This window comes from Asterias rubens, chromosome 17 (assembly GCF_902459465.1).
Source record: "Asterias rubens chromosome 17, eAstRub1.3, whole genome shotgun sequence".
In the NCBI taxonomy this organism is placed as follows: domain Eukaryota; kingdom Metazoa; phylum Echinodermata; class Asteroidea; order Forcipulatida; family Asteriidae; genus Asterias; species Asterias rubens.
This window is the reverse complement of record NC_047078.1, coordinates 13,000,791-13,028,203: the sequence shown is the minus strand read 5'-3', so window position 1 is coordinate 13,028,203 and position 27,413 is coordinate 13,000,791. Positions and strand designations below refer to the sequence as shown.

The window sequence follows — 27,413 nt, the reverse complement described above, 5'->3', positions numbered from 1 at the left end:
TATGCGCATAACAGGCCGACGACGACAGCAACAACATGGCGAACAGCGAACCGAATCTTTGAAATTTTGTGAAATGCGATAGCCGATGCCATATGGAAACTGTGTACTAATTACTCTGTTTGGATAAATAAAGGTTTGGAAGTTCGGAATTTGCTCAACAATGTCGGTGACACACGCAATGCGAGCACCCATGGTCCAACAGGCGAGGACCCATGATTACATTTATGGTTAGTTTCCCTTGAATGAATTGAGTCTAGAATTCAATATTTTTTATTTACGAACATGACGAAGTTATAACTTATATTTTATAATTAATAAATAAATAAACCAAGTTATTAATAAAATAATCAGGTTATATGTCATATTATCTTAAATTAAATAGGCCTATCTATATTTATAGGCTTTAGTTGTTTAATTAAAGTTAGGGTCATGCTCATTTTGGTTTTGGTTGATTTAGATTTTAGGCATAAACGATTCCGTATCATAATCCTGTCTCATTTTTTCATTCGTTTAAAAATAATTATGATTTGGTCGTACCGAGTACTTGATAGGGAGTGCGTTTTGGCGACCCCAACCAAAGCCCAACCGACTCAACACACCCTCAACAGGAATTCGGGTCATCTCGTACCCAAGTCAACTCGTACCCAAGTCAACTCGTACCCAAGTCAACTCGTACCCAAGTCAACTCGTACCTAAGTCAACTTGTACCCGAGTCAACTCGTACCTGAGTCAACTCGTACACAAGTCAACTCGCACCCAAATAAATGTTTTAAAAAATTTTTTACTCGTACTGATAAATATTGTAGTTTAATTTATTTATTTATATTGTTAATCATACATTTAGCTATTCATTGCTGCAATGATTTTGTTTTCTTGGGTTTTTTTTTTCATGTTGCATTTTTTTTTATACTTAGGCCCTACGGTGGGGAAATTAATCAGAGAACTTTTTTTTAATATAGGCTTGTTAGAATGAATTTTTGGGGTTTTTTTATTCGGAAAAAGATAATAAGAACTTACGCAAGGTGTTTTGGTTGGAAAAAGTGGAACAGTATATTTGTTAAAATGTACTTGTTATCGGAAAACGATAATCAGAACATAACGCAAATGAATGAATTGAATGAATTCTTACCATGAAATTTTCTTTTGGGAACACTTTAACAGGAAAAACACCAAGGTAAACATGAAGGGTTGCGTTTTATACATAGTATATTTTTTCATTGAAAATAATTGGTCTCATATGAACATGGAGGTCGAAATATTTATACCTCCTTGATAACGAAGAACTAGTGTGCATCTGATCTGCTCAACGCCTTTGCGACCCTTCAACACGGGAATTTAAAAGAAACCACAGTAGATATCTGAATGAATATCCTAGCGGAAAAAAGGCAGAAATTAGATGAACAAACATTATTAAAAACGAAATTCGTGAGATTATTATTAATAAAAGTGAGCTCCATATGATGGTAGAACATCATTTTTATTTCCTATCGCTTACAAAATCACGCCGCACGGAAATTCTCCGTTTCGGCATACAACGTACGTTGTACGGTACGAGTTGACTTTGGTACGAGTTGACCTGGGTACAATATTTTGGGTACGAGTTGACTTGGGTACGAGTTGACTTGGGTACGAGTTGACCTGTTTCGCTCAACAGCATCGTCACTGCGCTCAACCGAACACGCGAAAATGCTACACCGATGACCAATGATTGTTGAATGATTCTGGTTGGGGTCGCCAAAACGCACTCTAAAAACTAGATTAAGGTTTATCGCGATTTAGAACTGCAATGCGTTATGGGTAGGCAGATGGGGCATTTGCTACCGCGGTGTATGTTGTCAACCACTACGTCACGTGCGCACACATGCATGGCCTATATCTCTGTGTGGGTTCAATAGCGCCTCTCTTGATATATCCTGGTGTCATATGTTTTCAGTAGGATAACAGGAAAATTGTTCACAATCAAAAACAAAAAAAAAAAATTTCAAATAGTCTATCCATTTTTTTAACAATAACACTTTCACTTCATGGTGTGTTGAAATTTTTAAAGTTTTGGTTTTACGTTGCGAGAGACAGTCCGCCATTAACAGTGTTTATGCATGCACGACATTGGAGCAACGTCATATGTTTTCACACCTTTCATTGGTTGGTATTTTATTGAATATTCAGAAGCTAGTATGGCGTGCAAAATAAATCAAAAATATTATTCAGATACTACTTAACAAATTTAATTACATTTTTGTCCTAAAGCATTATGGCTACTAGTACTATATTAGAATCCAGAGATATCATAAGGCATGAAAGTAAAACACCCCACCCCCCCTTGATGCACTCACATTTCATAAAAAACAATCCGTTTTCCCCCATTTCAGACCAGTTATGTTTTGTTTCAGGAGATAAGAAACTAATCTATGATATTTTCTCTTTAATGTAGGGGTCGCACTAAATACCGACAACTCACGACCCCTCACAACAACTCAGGACAACAATTTTTAAATGCACTTTAACAGAACATTTGAAAATATGTCAACCGATAAATATATGCACAAGAGTCATATGCACCCAAATCACTTCAAACTGTTGAAAAAAATTGTATTTTTAAGTGTACAAAAAGTGTTTTTTACCCCGAACTTAGTAATGAATGGACGATTCCATTACACCGCAGGAGTGATACATTATGCAAGATGATTATTTACCATTTTATGTGCCTCTCATAGTCCCCATAGAGTTTTTAAAAATATTATATTTAAATCTTCCCTTTTATTGAATTTCAGAGTGTCGGCTTAGTTACTAACAAGAAATGAAAAAAAAAAGCAGCTAAAACCAAAAAGAAAAAAATACAACTCAGCCCTCAGAAATTACCCATGCCCCCTGCGGTGTAATAGAATCGTCCAAGTACGTCGAAAGACAACATGGCGAATATTTCCGTTTGCTACTACATTTTTTACAGTTAAAAGAACAAAATTTTCAACAGTTTAAAAGTGATTTAGATGCATATGACTCTTGTGCATATATTTAACGGTTGACTTATGTTCAAATGTTTTAAAGTGCATTTAAAAATTGTTGTCGTGAGTTGTCGGTATTTAGTGCTACTGTAGGCTTAATATTTATTACGCTTATCGGAATTTATTACAGTATGCAGTAAATCAAAACAAAAAATTGTTGTAATTTTCACTTAAAATATTTTAATATTTTCCCCACATTTGCACACCATAGAATCCCAAATTGTAACCACCTCACATGATCCATCTAGTGACTAAAGCAGAATGAAACTCAATCTAGCAGATAGTAATTTTGTTTTGAACTTTCGAGGTTGGTTGATGTTTCTTTGACTCATTTGAATGTTGGCATAATAATGCACTAGTGATTAGTACCAAAAATCAATCATTTTATAAATGTTTGAGCATAACCAACGACAGGAAACTTTATTCTCAGCATTATTAAGCCTGATGAAAATAAAGACCGTGAGTAAACTGCATAGCTTCTGACTGGTGCAGCTTGCACAATTTCGCGGTAAACAGGAATCAAAGTTGGGGACCGAAAACATATGAGGGTCGATAATGTATGACGCTACGATATAGCTATTCGCGATAAACCTTATTTTTTAACCAAAAAATGCGGTTATGCTTAAATTTTTCCCCAAATGTTTAATTTTAAGTACTCTTTTCACTTATTTTAGTACTGTTTTGGCAAAAGTTGCTCTGCTGACTTGTTTTGTTGTAATTGTAAGGAGAGTCTGCAAGTCAGGACCATAATGTTCAATGCACAAGCCCACTACCTCCAGTACCATCCCCTTATCAAAATAAACTCCTGACACTGCCTGACAAGTCTGGGCCCAATTTCATGGCTCTGCTTACCGTAAGCACAGAACGCTATGGAAGCAGGGAATTCAACGCTCACGTCAATCGTATTCATGGGTTAGCATGGAATTTTGGCTTGTGCGCATGCATACTCAACATTAGCATTACTAGACATTCCTCGCTTGACACAGCCACAGTAGTGAAGAAATTTGGTGGGTGGTTGTGGAGAATGTTAATTATAGATTTCGGTGGTCATCAGAGCCATGAAATTGGGCCCAGTGTTTGGGCCCAGTTCAAAAAGTTACAAGATTAATCACTTATTGATTTGATGTTTCCACAGATAAAGTGCACACACTATCTAGTGAGAAAGATCATGCTAGGCAGATGTTCAAAGCACACACTAACGTGGATAGGGTTGTAAGTATTTCAGAGTCTAAATATTGAATAAGTGAAAAAAACATCAGTTTATGTCTAATGAGTAGGGTAGTTGGCCTTAGCTTTTGATCCAAACCGGACCTTCTTCAGCAGAGGCATAAAACAAGTACAGTTTTATATCTAGGTATATCAGTACTTGTTGAAATTGAAAGCAGAAAGTGGTTAACAAGCCATCCATCAAGTAAAACAAAATTGTGTTTAATGTTTGAAAGAAAAAAGTGATTTTTATTTGGGTTTTGGATGATTACTAATTGCTATGTTGACTACATGAGTTAACTTTGCTGAATGATCCAACAAAGTTTATATGAAACAGTGATACATAAATTTGTTCAGAATTTTTTATTATAAATATTATAGCTAAAATAATAATAATGAAAATGTTTTTGCTTTTTTCATATTTTGCGTATGAGCTATTTAAATACTGGTATTTTGCTGTATGTATTGCAGTAAATCAATCATATGAAAATGTGCTTTTCATTATCCGGTTTTTAAACGATTAACCGTTACTTATTGGTTCATTCAAAGCTTAATATATTTCATGGCTATAATGTTGACTTGTCATTTTAGGCGAGGGGTTACAACTTACACATGGTTTGATAATGAATGATTTAACCATTATTGTTTTCATTTAGAAAAAAGTACCCATCTACAATACCATGTTCAGTGCATTACGCCACTACCCACGGTTCCAAATGCGACTGGATAATACAGACCCTGTACCAAGGTTTATTTCACGGCAATGGCGTGGCTATTCAACCCAAGCAAGAGAAGCACTAATTCGTTATAAGACGTAAGTTCAAGTTTAACAAATAAAATAATTAATCATTTTTAATTTTATTATTGTATAAATTGTTGAATGGCGTCACTCACAATCTAGTAAACATTAGTCAGTATTATTAGCATTGATCTGGATTGGGCTGGATAGGACGTCAAGCAAAGTGTGTCCTACGCAGGTGTTTGTAAGGGGTTTTAATAAATTGACGCAGAGTCGTCACACCAAACCCTACGCAACACAAACGTATTAAATGCATTAAAATTGTCTCCTTTTATCTCAGTTGACATAAAAATTGTGATCATAAAGTTCAATTGAGAGTTCAATACGGTAAGAAGCTGTGCGGATATAGGTTGCAATAACACAAAAACGAGGTGAGGTGTTCACTGTGTTCAAACAGGAAGCTGTGAGATTTGTTAGAGCAGTTTTGTTTAAAATGGAAAATCCATCTCAATGAGCCTTTGGTCACGATCCCCTTGTTTGCCTTTCCATAAAAATCATGTTCAACTCCCTTCTGCCCCTTCCTTAAGTTGTCCTTTAAGTTTACAGAATGAACAGCCTTTGTGAGGTCAGTGAGTTTCATTGGGAATATGTCAGATTGCAACCCAACCTTCAAGAAACCTTGGTCTGTCCTCAAGAATATACAAAGTTTTTATGCAATTTTTTGAAAGCCTTGTTCCTGTGTGGGGTGAATCCCTAACAGGAGCACCTGAAACTTTTTAGACTGGTATTATTCATTCCATCAGGTCCAAGTGGTATTACTCAGAAATGTCTTAAGACCTACCATACTTAACATCTTAATTTAAGTGTTTTTGTCTTTATATGTTTAATTCTTTTCATGCAAAATATTTTGCTAATTTTATCAAAATAGATTCAACTATGCACCAGATATGAAGATCCCACCAACCCAACCTGTCCAGTATGCTGTCGGAGGTCAAGATAGATACAAGTTCTTCCGCCGCCCTATCATTCCTTTCTTACAACAAGTACCCCCAGAAGTTGTGCTTCATACATCTAAGTAAGGGTTGCCTGAAGTTTGCACCATTCTCAAAGCAATATGAATTTCACTCTTCAAGACCATCCCTCCTCCCTTTAAGTTGTACTTAGCACAGACCTTGTTATTTTACTTGTCCCTATACTAACCAAGGCAAATTAATCAACTACGCACACACTAGCATAGTATAACTTCACATGGTTGTATCAAAATGGTTCTGATGAATATTTTACTGTTACAGTTTAGTATAAAGGAATTATTTTATCCTCTGCAATTATATATTCCATTTCAAATAGTTTCTATTCTTGTGAAAGTGATAAGTGACAAATCTGAAAACACTCACTGTTAAGAAAATTTCAATTCAATTGTCAGCAGGAAATTCTGAAATGCTGACAATTATAATTGAAACTTATTGAAATGTATGCATTTTAGTTGAAGGGAGCAGATTTCACTTGCTCTAAATGAAATTTTTGTGTTGGTGTATTTTTCTGTGATGCATTTGTGTGTTTTGTTGGTGTAGGCTCGATCCATTTGGTCAGCAGGAGCAGGTGATGATAGAAAGGTCTCCCACTCCTTTAACAAGGACTGTTGAAATCCAGACAGATTACCGTGAGAGTGAGACACAAACTGATCCTTATACACCAGAGTATGTGGTTAGACCAGGATCACAGCCTGAACTACTCACACTAGCTACTTTGTCATTTGGTAAGTATAAAACAGTGTGTGGATTGAGCTTGTAGTGTGATGTCACTGTGCTGTTTGGAGTTCTAGGTAGTTACAGGCTTTTCTTGAAACTTAGCATTTTTGCCCAGCATGACGCTGTTAAAATTGTGCGGGGTATACATTATGAGACCATGTTTATTGAGGTTCACAATTGTTGACCTTTCCATTATAAAAGATAATAATGTTATTTTCATTGAAGTTGTTCTTTTAAAGTGGGCTTGGATTGAGTGTTTGTTTGTATTGGTTGAATATTGGTTATCAGGTCATGGTCTTCCAGCGGGTCTTGCTGAAGTAGAGATGATAGAACGAGCTAGAGCTAAGCGAGCATGGGAGGCAACTTTGCCATCTCTGAATGATGTATCTCAACTAGAGAAAAGGAAAAGAATGATGGATGAGATGGAACGTAAAGAATGGGCACTACGAGAAGGAGAAATTGAAAAGTAAGAACTCTGACATATATTGACTTCTGTACACTTGTAAGTTGAAGCCACACTATAGATGGATATCACCACAAGTCATACTAGAAATGATTCATGTGATATTGGAAGACATGATCATACACATAGTGATTACATTAATAATTACAACATTTATATAACGCATTTTACTAAGGTTGCAAAGCGCTCAGAGAATGACAGGAAAAAACAACAATGGGAATGCAATCAAAAACCAAGAGGAAAACCATGAATAGGCAAAGCCTGCGACATTTAGCCAAGAAAGTCCCGGGAAAAGCCGGTCTCTCTTTGGCCAGATTGGTAGGCCAAGCTTAGTGAGCAATTATTGGAATATTTGATTGATTTATTGATTGATTGATTAACTGATTGATTGATTGACTATTTACTTATTTGTTATTTATTTGTTTATTATAAGTAGGATTTGAAACTCTGCATGGTGGAAATACGATACAGTAAGGTTTGCGGTAACACCATGTAATGACTATCTCTAAATGAGTAGGGGTGGTTCTTAAAAGAACATTGGTTTCAACTCGACGCTTCGATCAGTATGCTCTGATCGTCTTCTGGAGAAAGCTGGACTCTGATGCTGCATAAGAACTGATGATGCGGATTAGCTTGGTGATGCACGAAGGTTGAGAACTGGAGCTCACCAAGCATCATCATGCTAATCCGCATCAGCAGTTCTTAAGCAGCATGCAGCATCAGAGTCCAGCTTTCTCCAGAAGACGATCAGAGCATACTGATCGAAGCGTCGAGTTGAAACCAATAGTTCTTTTCAGAACCACCCCCCAACTCATTTAGAAATTATCATTACATGGTGTTACCGCAAACCTTACTGTATTTATTTATTGTTAAACATTTATTTGTATCAATTATTTATTTAATTTATTTATTCACTTACTTATGTGAAATTCCTCTTCAGACTTCAAGAAGCAAGACTGGAGGTACTTCATACGATACTTCGTGAAAGAGAAGAAAATCATGCCGAGTTAAACACCAAAAGGCTGGATAAATTATGGACCAAGAAACAAAAAGAACGAGAGAAAAAAGTGAACTGGATTCGTAAGGAACATATTAAATGTAAGTAATTTCTGTTATATGAAGGCTTAAGTCTAAAACAGCTCAGTTGTTGAAAGGAACTCACTGACAATGAGTTACTGTTGCTTACTCATCATGGAAGTGTAATCTATTTGCCCGTGAATTGAAAGGTTGCAACACGATTTATTTAACTTAATGTTCTTAAATCACGTGGCTTGATCTTGATATGTGCTTCCAATGAAACCAAATACAAAATCAATTGATAGTTATGCTAGTCATAAATAATGATAAAAGCCCACTTGTTTCAAGAGGCCTACCATCAATGACTTTTTACCTTTTTCTGTGAGCAAACCTTTGATTTAGGCGCTGTTGATTTATACTCTTGAATCAGTTATATAAGCATGATAAAACATGCTCACCTGTCACTCAGGTCTTGTGTTTTGCACTTCATAATGCTGCTAACCTTAAGCACAGGAAAAGGCATGCTCACCTACTCGTGGCACTTAATGGCACTTAATATACAAGACCAAGATCAAAATCAAGTTGGTTGTCCAATTTTCATGCCAGCCTGTGAAATACACTTATGCTTAATCTAATTTTCTGCTAAAGTAAGCAGAAAAAATACTTTCCATTAAACAGAATTAAGGAAGTTGCCTCTATGAATAAAAGGTATCTGTATGTTATAATTGGGTAACTCTATCTAACTTGTTTGTATGTTTACCTTCCTAGCAATTCGCAAGTTGACATTAAAACGTAGTAAGGTGGAAGGTAAAGTAGAGCGGCGTGATATTACTGAGGAGTATTCCAAGTATGATTCTGAAGTGTATGGACCAAGGACTAGGCATGGTGTATTCCTGGATAAAGGATCTGAGCAGTATGTAGTCAAGAGTAGATACTTGGAAACATATCAAGGTAGGCCAATCATACTCAACATATAAAAGTGCTCTCAGGTTTTATTAAGGGAATCAGTGTGTGGTGAAGAGGTTTTAAACTAGAAGTTTAAACCCGACGAGGCCTGGTTCTTGGTAATTTTATCAAGAACCAGGCCTCGGCGGGTTTAAACCACTAGATTAAAACCAATTCAAACACACGTTGATTCCCGTTCATAAATACCTTTACTTTCATAATGTTTTTTTTTTAAACTGTAAATTTGAAAAAAAAATTCTGCTACAGTGCTAGCTTCCCCCCCCCCCCCCCCCGATGTCCTCTCAACCAATCAAAATGGAGAAACTGCCCCAGGTATTTATGAATGTTGGATAAAACAAGAATGGCCCTGACTTTTTGCGTCTGCTTTTATTGTTACAGATTGATTGCCAACTTGTATCCATTATGACAGTCAACAAATTATGAATGTTGAATACATGTAACTATTTATTCTTGGTTCATCCTGGCTTTCCCAGGTGGTTGTTGTTTAATCTTGCGAATTATTAAAATACAAGGGAGACAACACAAACATCTCTAACATGCAACAAACAAGATGTCATTTTGTCACATGGCTTATGTAATCAGACTTAAGAAACATTTGACATGTACCACATTGCTAACTTGGGTGTTCACTCTGTGTGACTAAACTGGAGTTAATTGTACATGCTGTTTATGTTCACTTGACATCTGAACAAAACGGTTTAGAAACGCCATTCATACTTGTTTATAGAAATACAATATGTTTCAAACATCTGTGGAGATTTTGTTATAATGTTGACTATTGCATGTGTACATTATTTAGGTTTGCTTGAGTTGGAGCATTCCTTGCCAGACTTTGTCACCCAGCCTAGAGTGATTGCTCCCAGACCTAAATCAGTTGGCAAGACTGGATTTACCAAGAGAGCACAGCGTAGACAAAATGAACTTGATGAAGTATACAATGGTAGGTTGCTTGGCAATATCTCTGTCTAACAAAGAAATGTATCACTCAATTATGCAATATTATAATCACTCAATTGCGTAAAGGCAGTGGACACTATTGGTAGTTACTCTAAATAATTGTTAGCATAAAAACTTACTTGGTAACAAGCAATGGAGAGCTGTTGATAGTAAACAACATTGTGAGAAAAGGCTCCCCCTAAAGTAATATAGTTTTTGAGAAAGAAGTAATTTCCACGAATTTTGATTTTGAGACTTCAGAATTAGATTTTGAGGTCCCGAAATCAAGCGTCTGAGAGCACACAACTTCTTGTGACAAGGGTGTTTTTTTCTTTCATTATTATCTCGCAACTTCGACCAATTGTGAGTCCAAATTTTCACAGGTTTATTATTTTGTGCAAATGTTGAGATACACCGAGTGAGAAGACTGGTCTTTGACAATTACCAAAAGTGTCCAGTGTCATTAATATTATAGTGGGTATGTTTAAACACACATTGTGTGCTTACATTAATGATTTTGAAGTGCCCTCTGGAGTACGGTTTTACTTTGTTGCATTACTTTAAACAGAAACCTTGTTAACTACTTGATAACATTCTTTCTTGTGAATTTATGATTTACTAACAACAAATATATGGTCAGAAATACATCGTCTCTGTGACAATGAAATTAGGCCACTGACTAGGTTTCAATTGATGTATTAATATGGTATGATTGAACAGGAATCAAAGTTGTGAAGAATAAAGGCAAGGAAGCTGCCAAGCCACTACGCTTCCTTCAGAAGATTGAGAAGCCAATACCACGTCCTCCTACGCCTTCTGTGGAGGTGCCAGACCTAGTAGATGAAGAGAAGGAGTTGGCCATTATATTCCTACAGCAAGTCATACGAGGTCGGGCCATTCAGAATATGGTAAGTAGCTCCACCATTGGTAGTAAGCTACCAAAGAACTTGATAATCAGTAAGAATCAACTTCACAAAGCTCAAAATACTTAATACTTGTATTGCTATTATCAGTGTAAACAAATTTGAAAAAATATACATATTCACAAAGAGTATAGTTTGATATTTATCACAAGCCAGTTTTTTACATACTCATTTAAAATGGTAGAAAAGTGGTACCACAGTGTGATCAATTTGCTTTAATGTAAAGGCGAGATTTTGAGGTTTTTTGATTGAATATTTGTATCAATGTCCCTGTGTGTCATGAAGTGAAGTGCTCATTTTAGGCAATGTCATGAATGTGGCATTCACAGGCTAACTATCAGACTTGATTAGCAATTGCAGACAGTTGCGATGTGTGACGTTGCTACAAGGGGTCAATACAACCAAAACATATTTATGATTGTTGATGACCTGTTCACCTACAATAAATCTTGGTTGTACCTTTTTGGGAGTCATATTTCCTCAGTGTTGCTGTACAGAGTGCAGTTTAGAACAACACACAAGTGAATATACCTGTACTATATCTTTACAACATACAATTTACTTTCCAATTTGACAAACCATAGGCAGACTGTGTCAGTGCAAGGGGTCTATACAATATCTTTCTGGAGTACTTCAATTGTGTATTTATTTGTAATCTGTGTGTCACAAATTATTGTTTCATGTGCTAAAATATGTCTAATTGCAAAACTAAAGTTTGAGGACGATTTGTTATAACTAGATGTTTGAAGGTAAGGAGAAGCGTCAGGAGTTGATTAATGAGCTCCGAAGCACACATGCCTTACAATCAGCAGAACAACAGATGAAGAAACAAGAGAAACATGCTACACTTAATCTGCAGAGACAACGAAGGCTACATGATCATAAGGTAAACACAGTACACCTTAATGCTCTAATACAAAGGACCAAATTGAAATTGAAAGAATCATTTGTTAGTATTATGAGACCACCAATTATAAATATTATGTTTCTCAATTGTTTTAATTGCATCAAACTAGCTTAGCTTTCATGTTTCTACGTGTTATACCTATATACATGTATATAATAAATGTGGTTGAATATTAACTGTCCTGATTGACTATCATGTTGTTGTAGTACCCAACCATTGTGTCAAGCATGATCACAAAGTAATTGTTCCTAGTACTTTACATGCACATAGTCCTATTTCAAAGACCTATCCTAGTTTCAAAGATGACTTTTGTTTGCTATACTTCCAAAATTAAAAAAAAAAAATTGTTTTGATGCAGTCTACTGCAGTATTTTGATGCAGTCTACTGCAGTATTTTGATGCAGTCTACTGAAGTATTTTTTATGCAGTTTACTGCAGTATTTTGATGCAGTCTACTGGAGTATTTTCATGCAGTCTACTGCAGTATTTTGATGCAGTCTACTGCAGTATTTTGATGCAGTCTACTGCAGTATTTTGATGCAGTTTACTGCAGTATTTTGATGCAGTCTACTGGAGTATTTTGATGCTACTGAAGTATTTTGATGCAGTCTACTGCAGTATTTTGATGCAGTTTACTGCAGTATTTTGATGCAGTTTACTGCAGTATTTTGATGCAGTTTACTGCAGTATTTTGATGCAGTCTACTGCAGTATTTTGATGCAGTCTACTGCAGTATTTTGATGCAGTCTACTGCAGTATTTTGATGCAGTCTACTGCAGTATTTTGATGCAGTCTACTGCAGTATTTTGATGCAGTCTACTGCAGTATTTTGATGCAGACTACTGCAGTATTTTGATGCAGTCTACTGCAGTATTTTGATGCAGTCTACTGCAGTATTTTGATGCAGTCTACTGCAGTATTTTGATGCAGTCTACTGCAGTATTTTGATGCAGTTTACTGCAGTATTTTGATGCAGTCTACTGCAGTATTTTGATGCTACTGAAGTATTTTGATGCAGTCTACTGCAGTATTTTGATGCAGTCTACTCAAGTATTTTGATGCAGTCTACTGCAGTATTTTGATGCAGTCTACTGCAGTATTTTGATGCAGTCTACTGCAGTATTTTGATGCAGTCTACTCAAGTATTTTGATGCAGTCTACTCAAGTATTTTGATGCAGTCTACTGCAGTATTTTGATGCAGTCTACTCAAGTATTTTGATGCAGTCTACTGCAGTATTTTGATGCAGACTACTGCAGTATTTTGATGCAGTCTACTGCAGTATTTTGATGCAGACTACTGCAGTATTTTGATGCAGTCTACTGCAGTATTTTGATGCAGTCTACTGCAGTATTTTGATTCAGTCTACTCAAGTATTTTGATTCAGTCTACTCAAGTATTTTGATGCAGTCTACTGCAGTATTTTGATGCAGTCTACTGCAGTATTTTGATGCAGTCTACTGCAGTATTTTGATGCAGTCTACTGCAGTATTTTGATGCAGTCTACTGCAGTATTTTGATGCAGTCTACTGCAGTATTTTGATGCAGTCTATTCAAGTATTTTGATGCAGTCTACTCAAGTATTTTCATGCAGTCTACTGCAGTATTTTGATGCTACTGAAGTATTTTGATGCAGTCTACTGCAGTATTTTGATGCAGTCTACTGCAGTATTTTGATGCAGTCTACTGCAGTATTTTGATGCAGTCTACTGCAGTATTTTGATGCAGTCTACTGCAGTATTTTGATGCAGTCTACTGAAGTATTTTGATGCAGTCTACTGAAGTATTTTGATGCAGTCTACTGCAGTATTTTGATGCAGTCTACTGCAGTATTTTGATGCAGTCTACTGCAGTATTTTGATGCAGTCTACTGCAGTATTTTGATGCAGTCTACTGCAGTATTTTGATGCAGTCTATTCAAGTATTTTGATGCAGTCTACTCAAGTATTTTCATGCAGTCTACTGCAGTATTTTGATGCTACTGAAGTATTTTGATGCAGTCTACTGCAGTATTTTGATGCAGTCTACTGCAGTATTTTGATGCAGTCTACTGCAGTATTTTGATGCAGTCTACTGCAGTATTTTCATGCAGTCTACTGCAGTATTTTGATGCTACTGAAGTATTTTGATGCAGTCTACTGCAGTATTTTGATGCTACTGAAGTATTTTGATGCAGTCTACTGCAGTATTTTGATGCAGTCTACTGCAGTATTTTGATGCAGTCTACTGCAGTATTTTGATGCAGTCTACTGCAGTATTTTGATGCAGTCTACTGCAGTATTTTGATGCAGTCTACTGCAGTATTTTGATGCAGTTTACTGCAGTATTTTGATGCAGTCAACTGCAGTATTTTGATGCAGTCTACTCAAGTATTTTCATGCAGTCTACTGCAGTATTTTGATGCAGACTACTGCAGTATTTTGATGCAGTCTACTGCAGTATTTTGATGCAGTCTACTGCAGTATTTTGATGCAGTCTACTGCAGTATTTTGATGCAGTCTACTGCAGTATTTTGATGCAGTCTACTGCAGTATTTTGATGCAGTCTACTGCAGTATTTTGATTCAGTCTACTCAAGTATTTTGATTCAGTCTACTCAAGTATTTTGATGCAGTCTACTGCAGTATTTTGATGCAGTCTACTGCAGTATTTTGATGCAGTCTACTGCAGTATTTTGATGCAGTCTACTGCAGTATTTTGATGCAGTCTACTGCAGTATTTTGATGCAGTCTACTGCAGTATTTTGATGCAGTCTACTGCAGTATTTTGATGCAGTTTACTGCAGTATTTTGATGCAGTCTACTGCAGTATTTTGATGCAGACTACTGCAGTATTTTGATGCAGTCTACTGCAGTATTTTGATGCAGTCTACTGAAGTATTTTGATGCAGTCTACTGAAGTATTTTGATGCAGTCTACTGCAGTATTTTGATGCAGTCTACTGCAGTATTTTGATGCAGTCTACTGCAGTATTTTGATGCAGTCTACTGCAGTATTTTGATGCAGTCTACTGAAGTATTTTGATGCAGTCTACTGAAGTATTTTGATGCAGTCTACTGCAGTATTTTGATGCAGTCTACTGCAGTATTTTGATGCAGTCTACTGCAGTATTTTGATGCAGTCTACTGCAGTATTTTGATGCAGACTACTGCAGTATTTTGATGCAGTCTACTGCAGTATTTTGATGCAGTCTACTGCAGTATTTTGATGCAGTCTACTGCAGTATTTTGATGCAGTCTACTGAAGTATTTTGATGCAGTCTACTGCAGTATTTTGATGCAGTCTACTGCAGTATTTTGATGCAGTCTACTGCAGTATTTTGATGCAGTCTACTCAAGTATTTTGATGCAGTCTACTCAAGTATTTTGATTCAGTCTACTGCAGTATTTTGATGCAGACTACTGCAGTATTTTGATGCAGTCTACTGAAGTATTTTGATGCAGTCTACTGAAGTATTTTTTATGCAGTTTACTGCAGTATTTTGATGCAGTCTACTGCAGTATTTTGATGCAGTCTACTGCAGTATTTTGATGCAGTCTACTGCAGTATTTTGATGCAGACTACTGCAGTATTTTGATGCAGTCTACTGGAGTATTTTGATGCAGTCTACTGCAGTATTTTGATGCAGTCTACTGAAGTATTTTGATGCAGTCTACTGCAGTATTTTGATGCAGACTACTGCAGTATTTTGATGCAGTTTACTGCAGTATTTTGATGCAGTCTACTCAAGTATTTTTATGCAATCTACTCAAGTATTTTTATGCAGTCTAGATTAAAACTATCACACAATGGTTTGAATTCCTTGTGCTTGGGAGAGTTTGAGTGTGGATTAATTGATTAATACTGAATATTTATTATTTAGGAATCGTTCCTGGATGAAGCTATGTCTAAGCTGGAGGGTGAGTCTGCTGGTGACATGTTGGACTTTCTGAGTAAGGAGTTGATTCGTCTGCAGGAGGAGAGACGTATTCATGCTTTTGCCATGTTAGCTGAAAGACAAAGACGTATCCGAGAAGCAGAAGAGTCTGGACGTAGACAGGTGGAAGAAAGACGAAGGAGAGAAGAGGATGAGATATTCAAACAGGTAGAGCATTTTCAGAGCATTCCTGACAAACCAAAATCAGCTGATTAATTAGAGGCATTACAACACAAACATTATTTTGTTGTGTTACTAATTGATTTGTATTCTGCATACACCAAACTCTGGAGATCCATGAGGCACTCCTACCATGACAAGGTTACAGGTATCAGAAAATGAATCTTTGTAGAATATTTGATCTTGGGTCACAGAGGTTAAGGAAAAGCAAGGAAGGAAATCAGCCAACCTGACTCCCTGGGCCCAATTTCATAGAGCTGCTTAGCGGCTGATTCTTGCTTAGCGGCTGATTCTGTGCTAACTATGCAATTTCCATTTTATAGCGCTGCTAACTGTAAGTACACAAAAAGGCATGCTGACTTTCCGGTGCTTTCTGTATGAAAATGATGGACGTAACGATGAAAATCCATGGTGAATGTGTAAACTGGCTGTCTAATTTTCTTGCTAACCTGTGAAATAAGCTTACACTTAAAGGCAGTGGACACTATTGGTAATAGTTATAAATAATTATTAGCATTTATAAAACCTTACTTGGTGACGATTAATGGGGAGAGGTTGATGGCATAAAACATTGTGAGAAACAGCTCCCTCTGAAGTCATGTAGTTTTCGAGAAAGAAGTGATTTTCCACGAATTCGATTTCGAGACCTCAGATTTAGAACTTGAGGTCTCGAAATCAACCATCTGAACGCACACAACTTCGTGTGACAAGGGTGTTTTCTTCTTTCATTATTATCTTGCAACTTTGATGACCGATTGAGCTCAATTTTTTGTTGAGATACACCAACTGTGAAGGCTAGTCTTTGACAATTACCAATAGTGTCCACTGCCTTTAAGCAAATTTGTCTGATATAGTTAGTATAGAAATTTGCCTTATGTTAAGCAGCACTAAGAAATTGGCCCATGAACTGCAATTGATGATGGATTTTACAATATCAGAGATACATGAGAAGTATCTGTATGATATGTTTATGATTCTTACTATATTTACTCGTTGTAACAGGTTGTCAAGGTACATCAGATATCTGTTGATACCTATCTAGAAGATGTGATATTGTCTTCAATGGATAATACAGCTGACAAGCAAGCACGAGAAGAAATCCAACAGATGGCACAGCAAATAAACCAAGTAGCATATGACATTGAGGACAGGTAAACATTAGGCTTTATATATCAATCAAGTGAGGTTTGTAGAGACACCATGTAATAATGAGCTGACATGGTTCGTATAGGAACCACAGATCCACCACAGCTCACGTACATGGGGTCTCCCCAAACCTCACTTGTAATTATATACAGTCTCTATGCAACGTTTCAAAACTACTTGTTGTATTTGCCTTTGTAATTGTTCAGATGTATACAAAAAAATATTAGTCTCTTCCTAATACTAAGTAATCAGGGGTTAAGAAATATCAAGACACTAAATAAAAAGAAATTAAAGGTAGTAGAGGTGAACATCACAAACTGTCAGCATATAATATGCTTTAAAAAAAACCATAAAATCATTCTTCCATTTGTTGGTGTTATAATAAAATTGAAAGACCAAAGCATGCAGAGTTAAAAGCCCCTTGAAAGAAAATTGCAGGGGAGTATAAGATTGGAGTCAAACTATTATTGGCAAGATGTCATGAGTAGTTTCAAGATCTCTGTATGAATATTGGAGTCCAATGTGGAGAATTATTTGAAGCTTTGCTATACTGTTTCAACCATTATCCTTCCTACCTGTTTGTCCAAACGAGGCAAGGTTGTGTCATGTTTTTTTACAATTTTCAGAAGTCGGGGTGGATGAGTTTCCCTGTCTGATTTGTGTTTATGAGTAAAACATTTCAAACAACAAGGATCTTTGTGTACATGGTAAAAGAAATATTGAATGCATTTTGTTTGTGTATTGGCTCAGAATACAATAATTCAGTGAAGTCTGGGTGTTTAATTTCACCTCATGGTTACATTATGTGACAATGTACTCAAATGTATGTAATATTTGTATATTGCTGGTTTATTCAAGTAAAATGGGTGCAAATAGAGATTGAAGATTGTGATAAGATAACATGTGAATGACTGAACCCATCATTGATTCTATACAGGAAAACCAAGCTTGAATCAGAGGAGATAGTAGCTGAGCTTGTTTCTACATTCTTGTTACCTGAAGTATCCAAACTCACAGCTAGAGAAAAAGGTAAACCCATCAACTTGACTAGATGATGATTACACAATACAAACATGCCCTGACTGTCTCATTGTCATCATTGTCAGTTTAAGAACATTCTTCATATTAACACTGTTAATAAATGGGATTACATTATGTCAGGTTTTACACGTTGCCTTCAATAAATGATGGTCAAAAAGTCTATTCACTTTAGGGATTTAGATTGATGTATTGATGAATCTATATAACAGAGACATGTTGCCTTGGATTGGGCAAGTTGGTCCATAAAAAGCATTGGAAACTGTTTGTTATGAAATCGATATGATTAGAAAAATGGTTTTAAACATAAAATATAAGGATCCACACAAACATGTGCCTCAAAATTGCATGGTTTTCCTTTTACTTTGCGCCACAAAATGGCGTGTCGTGTTACTTAATGACTATAAGGAAAACCGTGCAATTTTAAGGCTTATTTGTGAGGAATATTGTATTCCACTTTTAAAACATCTTTCTAATCTTATGCATTTGATAACAAACAGTTTTAAACACTTTTATAGACCAACTCGCCCTATCCAAGGCAATAGAGCAACTCGCCCTATCCAAGGCAATAGACCAACTCACATTATCCAAGGCAATAGACCAACTCGCCCTATCTAAGGCAATAGACCAACTCACCCTATCCAAGGCAATAGACCAACTCACCCTATCCAAGGCAATAGACCAACTCACCCTATCCAAGGCAATAGAGCAACTCGCCCTATCCAAGGCAATAAAGCAACTCGCCCTATCCAAGGCAATAGAGCAACTCGCCCTATCCAAGGCAATAGACCAACTCACCCTATCCAAGGCAATAGACCAACTCACCCTATCCAAGGCAATAGACCAACTCGCCCTATCCAAGGCAATAGACCAACTCACCCTATCCAAGGCAATAGACCAACTCGCCCTATCCAAGGCAATAGACCAACTCGCCCTATCCAAGGCAATAGACCAACTCGCCCTATCCAAGGCAATAGACCAACTCACCCTATCCAAGGCAATAGACCAACTCACCCTATCCAAGGCAATAGAGCAACTCGCCCTATCCAAGGCAATAGACCAACTCACCCTATCCAAGGCAATAGACCAACTCGCCCTATCAAAGGCAATAGACCAACTCACCCTATCCAAGGCAATAGAGCAACTCGCCCTATCCAAGGCAATAGACCAACTCGCCCTATCCAAGGCAATAGACCAACTCACCCTATCCAAGGCAATAGAGCAACTCGCCCTATCCAAGGCAATAGAGCAACTCGCCCTATCCAAGGCAATAGACCAACTCACCCTATCCAAGGCAATAGACCAACTCGCCCTATCCAAGGCAATAGAGCAACTCGCCCTATCCAAGGCAATAGAGCAACTCGCCCTATCCAAGGCAATAGAGCAACTCGCCCTATCCAAGGCAATGTTTGCCTTTAAGGCATGATGTGAATTGGCAGCTTAATGTAACCATGGGACTGCCCAATACCCATAATATGTGCACCGGACCAAAAGAATTATAGACTATCCCTTTTATTGAACAATTTGTCATGATGACACAATTTTACAAACCAACAATGAAAGTAAAACATTCTATCAAGTGCTGAAATCTGCTTTTATTGTCGTAGCTCCAAACAAAATAAAAGTTGTTTGAAGTTTCTAACCTTAAAAAATGGTAAAAGCAAAACCCAATAAAAGTGATCAGTTGGGTGCAGCTATGTGACCAATCACTTTCTAAATACATTTAAGCAACGTTGAAATAATAAGCAAGCATGATGACATGTCTCTGCACATTACTGCACTTTATTTCATACAGAGCATTAGTTGATTAACCACACTCTGAATTGTGTTAATTGAAGCTAAGTCTCATGATCCAAATTGTTTACTTTTTTAGTTTTTACAATTATCCAGATACCCAAAGTTTACCACCCTTGTCAATTTGGTTGGGAAACTAATATTTAATCGCCGGATCAGTTTTTGTGCATAGTTTGTCCTTTATTTGTAAGCTAAGACACTCTAACCTCATTTCATGTTTTCTTATGCAACAGTTAAGACACAGCAGAGAAAACATTTATTGGCTGCACACAACATTGTACACAAGGAAGCTGAGCAGGTTATTACAAACTATCCTACTTCAGCCAAAGTTCAAGAGTCAAAAGCAGAATCTGCAAGGTCACCTAAACCAGGCCGAACAACACCCATTAAGACATCAAGGACAGGTAAATTGAACTCTTTACTTCATCTTGTTGTAACTTTTGGTAACATGTGAGTTGACCGTGTTGTAGGTGTTGTGTTGTGGCACGTTTTGTGTACTGCCTATAGATACATTAACTACATGCTATCATACTACAAGCTGGTATAGACCTTTATCACGTGGTCACCATCTTGGTCATGTTCCCTGTTTCCATAGCAGTAATGAATGCTTACCATTCATTGCGCAAACATGGCACCAGACTATTATTTCATCCAGCCTCAGTTTGGTTAAAACTCGTTAAAATGGAATAAAATCAAGATGGCTACACCGTGATAAAGGGTCTACTAGTTAATGGTTTCATGTCATCAGGCCACGTGATCAGACATTTTAGCAATTATGTGTACACAGGCCTCAGTGGATTTGATTCCTTTGCACTGCAAACAACATGACTGGATTACATTTTGGAATGAAACCAGCCAATGTTAACAGGCTATAACTGTATTGTATTGTTGCGTTTGACGTGTCATGGCCGAGCGGTTTAGAGCACCGGATTCAAGCTCTGGTGTTTGACCAGCAGGGTGTGGGTTCGAATCTCGGTCGTGACACTTGCTACATAAAATTGGGGAGGTAGTGCTTTGTGCTCCACCGGCTAGGCTTTGGATTGATGATACCCAAGCCTACATCCGTATGGACTGTAAAAGGGGTAACCCTGTTTCAGCCCTAGGAGTAGGTGGCAACGGCCTCTGGACAAAAATAATTGTAGCCCACATCTTGAAGTGGCCTTCAGGCCTTGTGTGTCTGGCGACTTGCATAAAAAATAAATGAGGTCTTTATTAGGTCTCCTGGATGCTGGCAATATTTCTTATTTGTTTTGGTCTAAATTTATACACAATGTTATCTGTTGATTTTTAAAATTATTCCTCAGTTTTGTTGATAATCATGGGGACATTGAGATTCAGCAAGTGATCATACATGACCCAATGTCCTTATCCATCTGATTCGCTCATTGAAATTATAAATTGTTCTAAGAGTTGCTTTGGAGATTGAAGTACCATTAGCTTTAACCTACATATTTATTGTCATGTTTTTTTTTATATTCTTTTAACTCTGAGATACTGTTGTTTTCATGGCGAAGTTTCATGGGTGGCATGGTTGGCTTGTGCATAAAGCGCTCACCAAGGTGACCCTGGTTCGATTCCCGTCCAGGGCCATAATGTGAGTGAAGTAGTGCGTTGGTTCTCTGCTGTGCCACGTCCTCCCTTGGGAAAAATCAAACACTTTCGGTCTTGGCTGTGCTCCTTGGTCATAATGGGTTGATGTGGCTAGCAGCCAAAGGCGCCCTTGCATGCCTGCTTCTCGAACACATTGTAGTTGCGTCCTTCGCAATTTTAGCTCTTAGCTGCGAGTAAGGATGATTAGCCCCCTCAAATTATTATAAATAAATTGTGTTGACTTCGAATTTTGCAGGTTCTGCAGCTAAAGTAAGCAGACAAAGTAGTCCAACAATGAGTGGTAAGGCAGGATCGTCATCTCCTGTCAATTCTCGTCAAGCTAGTGAGATTCAACACAGTTCACCATTGCCTGATGCTAGTCCAAGTAATGCACAGAAGGAGTCCAGTGGATCTACCACAAGTTCCAGAAGGGCATCTCCTAAGGTAAACAAACAGTCTTAACTAATACTTTGCTTCTTGACGTAATGATCTGAGGATCATTTGAAGTGAATGCCGGGTAAGAGCTTGCAGTGGTTGACATTCTGATTGAAATGCTTCATTTAAAGAAAGTGATCCTAAGAAACAAAAAGACAAATCGTGATCTTTGCTGAATTTTGTTTGAAATGTTTTCAATGAGTCATATGACTATGAATAGATTTTAGTTGTGTAAACATAACGTCATTTGGAACACCCTTATCCAGCACTTTTTTGAAAGAACTGAGAAAAGCTCTATTACGTAACCACTCATGTTACGTCATAATTGGGAGATTCAATTTGTATAGCCGCTTTGTTGCTGCGCTGAGGTTTAACAAATCAAACTCCCAGACACGACGTCAAAGCATTGTCATGTTGTTTTCAGCCGGCAACGGCAGAAGTGCTTTTAGTTTTTCAAAACCTTGAGGTTGGGGCCTGATTTTACATTTGATATTTACGAAAAATTCAGAAGTGTACAATTATACAAATTACATTTAATTGGTAAACAAATGCATTATAAATAAGTTAAAATAGCATTTGCGTTGAAATCATTCCGCTCAATTTGCTGTTTAAACAGTAGTTTCATTTAAAGCACAAATTGCCATTTAAAATTGTGTGATGAAAAAGAAGCCCTCCATATTCAACTCCTAATCCAGCGTGTGCTTTCTTCTCTACTCTCCCTGTATCTGTGTTGAATCTCTCTACATCTTTGTCTGTCTATTTCTATACCTTTATGGTTGTCACTTTATCCAGCAGGTGGCAGGTGGTGTCTTTCAAGCAAAACAATAATTTCTTTCTTGACTTCTTTCCTGTTTCATGTTTGCAGTGTAAGTGAGAACATTTCCGTTGTATTGTTAAGATAAGGTACATCACTATTTCTAATGAATAATTGGACTGAATTGTATAGTATTTATCAAATGTTGACACTTTTCGATAAAAAGATGAGACATCACTCTTAAGTTGATTGAGAAAAGGTTCTCTTTTTAAACTCTTGAAAACAAAGAAAACAAATGTTTAAAGTTCAATTCTCATGTAATGTGACAATGGTGTACCTTAGCATTCATAGTTTGAACATTATGTTTAAAGGCACTGGGGTAAATTTTACAAAACTTCTCCTAATTTAAGATCAATCCTAGGTTTTAGGACGAGTCCCAGCCTAAAGACTGATCCTAGGATCGATTTCACAAAACAATCTGAAAGGCAGTGGACACTATTGGTGATTACTCAAAATAATTATTAGCGTAAAACCTTTTTGGTGACAAGTAATAGGGAGAGGTTGATGGTATAAAACAGTGAGAAATGGCTCCCTCTGAAGTGCCATAGTTTTCGAGAAAGAAGTAATTTTCCACGAACTTGATTTTGAGACCTCAAGTTTAGAACTTGAGGTCTCGAAATCTAAACGCACACAACTTCGTGTGAAAAGGGTATTTTTTCTTTCATTATCATCTTGCAAGTTCGATGACCGATTCAGCTCAAATTTTTACAGGTTTGTTATTTTATGCATTTGTTGAGATACACCAACTGTGAAGGCTAGTCTTTGACAATTACCAATAGTGTCCACTGCTTTTAAGCAGGACGTGTCACAAGTGGAAGTGTCCTGGCCGAGCGGTTAAGAGCACCGAATTCAAACACAAAACAGTCTTAAGCAGGATGTGTCGCAAGTGGAAGTGTTGTTTTGGAAGTGTCGTGGCCGAGCGGTTTAGAGCACCAAATTCAAACTCTGGTGTTTCTGATCAGCAGAGTGTGGGTTCCCCCAGCCTTGACACTTGTGTCCTTAAGCAAGACACTTGACCATTGCTTCGTCCTTCGGATGGGACGTAACGCCGTTGGTCCAATGTGTTGTGTAACGCGTGTAAAAGAACCCAGTGCACTTATCGAAAAGAGAAGGGGTTCGCCCCGAAGTTCCTGGCTGTGGCTGCTGTATGCGCCATCGACTGGGCCCCTGTCTTTGGATAAAGACAGGTCCCAGCCGCTAGATCCAGTGATTCCATTGGATACAATGATATCAATGATATCGTTGGATTCTTGCAGTGACATGAGCTTTTCATGCCCAAACAGTACATGCAGTACTGCCGCCTGTCGTCGCATATCTCTATGTGAAATGAGGAAGGTCAAAGGTCAAACTACCCGCCGGTTTTTATGCCGGTCTCTGGCGTTATTCACGAGCCTCGAAGAATGGCGTCAGACGTTCAGGCTATATGCGCCGTAGCAACTTGTAAACCCTTATAAGGTGCTAATTAATTTGGGTCTCAGTACCTTGTTTGGTAGATACGTGCGCTATATAAGACTTCGATATTATTATTATTTAAGTGGTATAAAACAACAAATGAGTATTCAGACAAGGCTGAAAATGCTAGCACAACAGTTATTTGATGCATGTAGTTAATGATCAGACACGTAAGATTCGATTGTGTATTCTCCTTCAGAAAAAAAGATTGTCGATAATTTTTAACAATCAATGTGTGGGTTTAAATAGAAAAACTGTATAAGAACACGCTGTGTGATGAATTCAATTTCCCCCGTCATCTGCAGCAACCCTGCCGTGTATGTAAACTTTTAAGTATAATTGTGATATAAAAAACCACTTGGATTTCAGAGATTTACACATCAAATATGTGAATTCATTAAATGTGAGTTACTGGAAAAATATTTTATTTTTCAAAGTATGTTACGCGGGAAATGTATGCCAGTGTGGCGGACTAGTCGTTTTCCTAATAGCGCCCGTTTCTCTTTACAATCAGCCAGAATAACAAGAGCAGCGCCAATGTATACTACTCAAACTCATTTGCTAAACTGACTCTTGCACTGATCCTAAGTTGGGACGGGTTCAGCGCCATTGCCATGGAAGTTATCTTTTGTGAAATCGGTCCTAGGACTCATCCTATAACTCGTCCTAACTCGAGATAAGACGAGCTTTTTGTGAAATCAACCCCTGGACACTTTTGGTATTTGTCAACAACTGCTATTACCACTTATAGTATCCCAATATGCATAAAGTAAAGTTTGGGATCAATTGATCATCAAAGTTGCAACAACGATGGGGAAAAATACCCTTTTTGCACAAGTTTGTGTGCTTTCAGATGTCTGAGAAAGGCTTCAGATTAAAATATGTGAGAAATAACCTTCTTAAAAACAATGTTACTTCAGAGGGAGTCGTTTCTCACAATGTTCTATACTGTCAACAGCTCTCCCTTGGTCGTAACCAAGTTGGTTTTATGCTAGTACATGTATATAGTTTAGGTAATTACCAAGCGTGTCCAGTGCCTTCAAATGTTGCTTTTTAATGCGTTTGTTTGGCTACTAACAGAGTTTCTGTCATACACTCTTTAACTAACATGAACTTTTAATCACTTAATGGTAATAGTTAATATTGTTGCAACACCTTTTGTTTAAGAATAAAGAATATTAAAATCTTCTTCACAACCATTCACTCGATTATTCAATCATTAATGTAGTCAAGTTTAAATTCAAATCATGTTTTTGCTAGTGGATTTCAATAAGTGTTTACAAGGTTTATTATCTTCCAGCGCGTGCTAATCCACCAATCAGATGCTCGAACTGGAGGGTGGTATAAAAAGTTATTACCTACTCCCAGTTTTTATATTGCACTCTGCATATTGTGAGTATCATTAGGTCACGCTCTGCATACGGACAGTGCAAATATTACATTTTACACTTTGTGCACGTGCATGCTAAGCGTTGTAAAATAACGTTCTGAAACTTTGCTCTTTGATGCGCTCTCTTGGAATCTGGAAAAATATAGCTCATCTGCGTCCCATATCCAACGAGGCCATGGGACGCAGACGCGCTACATTTTTCCGTCTTGCGCTTGTGTGATAACTTATAATAACATACATCGGTCCAAGTTTTAATCCATGTTTACTATGTTAATTGTTTTACTAGAGGTTTAACAAATTCTTCCTATAATGGAATATTAATTAATGTTTGCTTTGATTCCCATAGATCTCCACACAGTCACCAATAGCTTCACCAATAGCTTCACCAATAGCTTCACCCATACCACAACAACCATCATCTCCAGTTGAACAACAAACAGCTCAGGAAATGGCCACCTCTAATGACCAGATGACATCACAGAATCAAGTAGAAGACAAGGTCTCTAATGAGCAGGTAGCGCCATCATTGCATGAAGATGCTACCATCAGTAATGAAGCACAGCAAGCAACAGCTATTGTAGAACCAGTAATTGACAATACAGCTGAGTTGGGTGCACATGAAGCTATCCCTGTGGAGATGACTACAGAGGGAGGAGTGACTAGTGAGGAGACTACCTTACCTGATGCTACCCATGAGGAGACTATCTTACCTGATGCTACCCATGAGGAGACTACCTTACCTGATGCTACTCAGAGTAGTGCTATTATTGTATCTCCATCTTCTGAGACTCCAATGTCTAGCCAATCTAAGAAGAGTGGCAAACAAACCGCTGACTCATCCACTCAAGAAGCTGGTATCATGGAACCAGACCCTCAACAAAATGATGCTGGGGTGTCAGAAAATATTGAATAACACTTTCCCTACTAGTGACTATGTTTGCGAATTTAGATTTACATTCATTTTGTTAAAATGTGAATTAAATGTGTTCATGTTGTAAAAACCATTTCAACTTGTTTTCATTAGAATGAAAAGCTTGTATGTAAGATGTTCTTGATAAATGGAACTCGGTATAGGTCTTTATTAAGAAAACTGTAATATTTGATTTAGTACACCAATACTATAATCCAAACATAACACTAAGATTCTTCCTGCCTCTTGTTTGTTCCATGCACCTTCACCCTGACTTGCTGAATAGGATTTCTTGAGACCAGTCTGAAACTTGTGTCCATGTACTGTGTATTGATGGATTTCACATGATAATTGCTTTAGAGTTGCATTGCTTATTAATTGGGATGTAAATAACAACAGTGCACACACTGTTCAGTAGGATTTTGAGACTTTTATCCCATTATTTTACATAATGTACATATATATATTTTTTTGCTAGATATTAGTTGTACATTTCAAATTTTCATACTGTTTATAACAAGACCTTTATCACGCATACAGTCCAGGGTTTCTGCTGATCGTTAAAAAGTCTTAAATTGAACTATCCAAATTTAAGGCCTTAAGAAGCATTCAAAAGGATTCAATTTGTTTTGTTTAGGTCCTAAACAAATAGACAAAGTGTGTAATGACTTTTCCTATTTGTTTGTATAAAAGAAATTACAATGTGTGTAAAAAAGTTACATGAAATGTGATTGGATAAAGCTGTTTCCTCTGCTTGAATCATTTATATTTTACCTTAAATTTGGTTAATGGTCGGCATTAAAAGGGTAAACAAACATTTTAATTTGACTTTTTAAAGGGTGTA

The 27,413-nt window shown here is 37.2% G+C and overlaps 1 protein-coding gene across 3 annotated transcripts; it reads left to right on the top strand.

The window, feature by feature from the left end:
• LOC117301453 (cilia- and flagella-associated protein 91-like) lies at window positions 1–27,035 on the top strand. Of its 3 annotated transcripts, none has more exons than XM_033785445.1 (18): window positions 1–227; window positions 4,138–4,214; window positions 4,865–5,022; window positions 5,876–6,022; window positions 6,519–6,703; window positions 6,984–7,161; window positions 8,099–8,256; window positions 8,944–9,126; window positions 9,941–10,081; window positions 10,798–10,985; window positions 11,740–11,886; window positions 15,767–15,988; window positions 17,003–17,151; window positions 18,084–18,175; window positions 20,212–20,382; window positions 21,825–22,012; window positions 22,799–22,869; window positions 26,006–26,094. In XM_033785445.1, the coding sequence occupies exons 1-17, from the start codon at window positions 161–163 to the stop codon at window positions 22,829–22,831; spliced, it is 2,484 nt and encodes an 827-aa protein (XP_033641336.1). In that variant the 5' UTR covers window positions 1–160; the 3' UTR covers window positions 22,832–22,869; window positions 26,006–26,094. The 3 variants fall into 3 exon arrangements, with proteins under 3 accessions (XP_033641336.1, XP_033641335.1, XP_033641334.1); XM_033785444.1 differs by having other exon boundaries at window positions 22,796–22,869; XM_033785443.1 differs by lacking the exon at window positions 22,799–22,869 and having other exon boundaries at window positions 26,006–27,035.
• The last annotated feature ends 378 nt before the right edge of the window (window positions 27,036–27,413 follow it).

Bases quoted from the DNA above. Each gene is read 5' to 3' on its own strand.
- LOC117301453 (XM_033785443.1), top strand. From the start codon at position 161: ATGTCGGTGACACACGCAATGCGAGCACCCATGGTCCAACAGGCGAGG. The intron at 4,215-4,864 runs GTAAGTATTTCA...GTTTTCATTTAG, and splicing joins ACACTAACGTGGATAGGGTT to AAAAAAGTACCCATCTACAA. The intron at 17,152-18,083 runs GTAAACATTAGG...GATTCTATACAG, and splicing joins GCATATGACATTGAGGACAG to GAAAACCAAGCTTGAATCAG.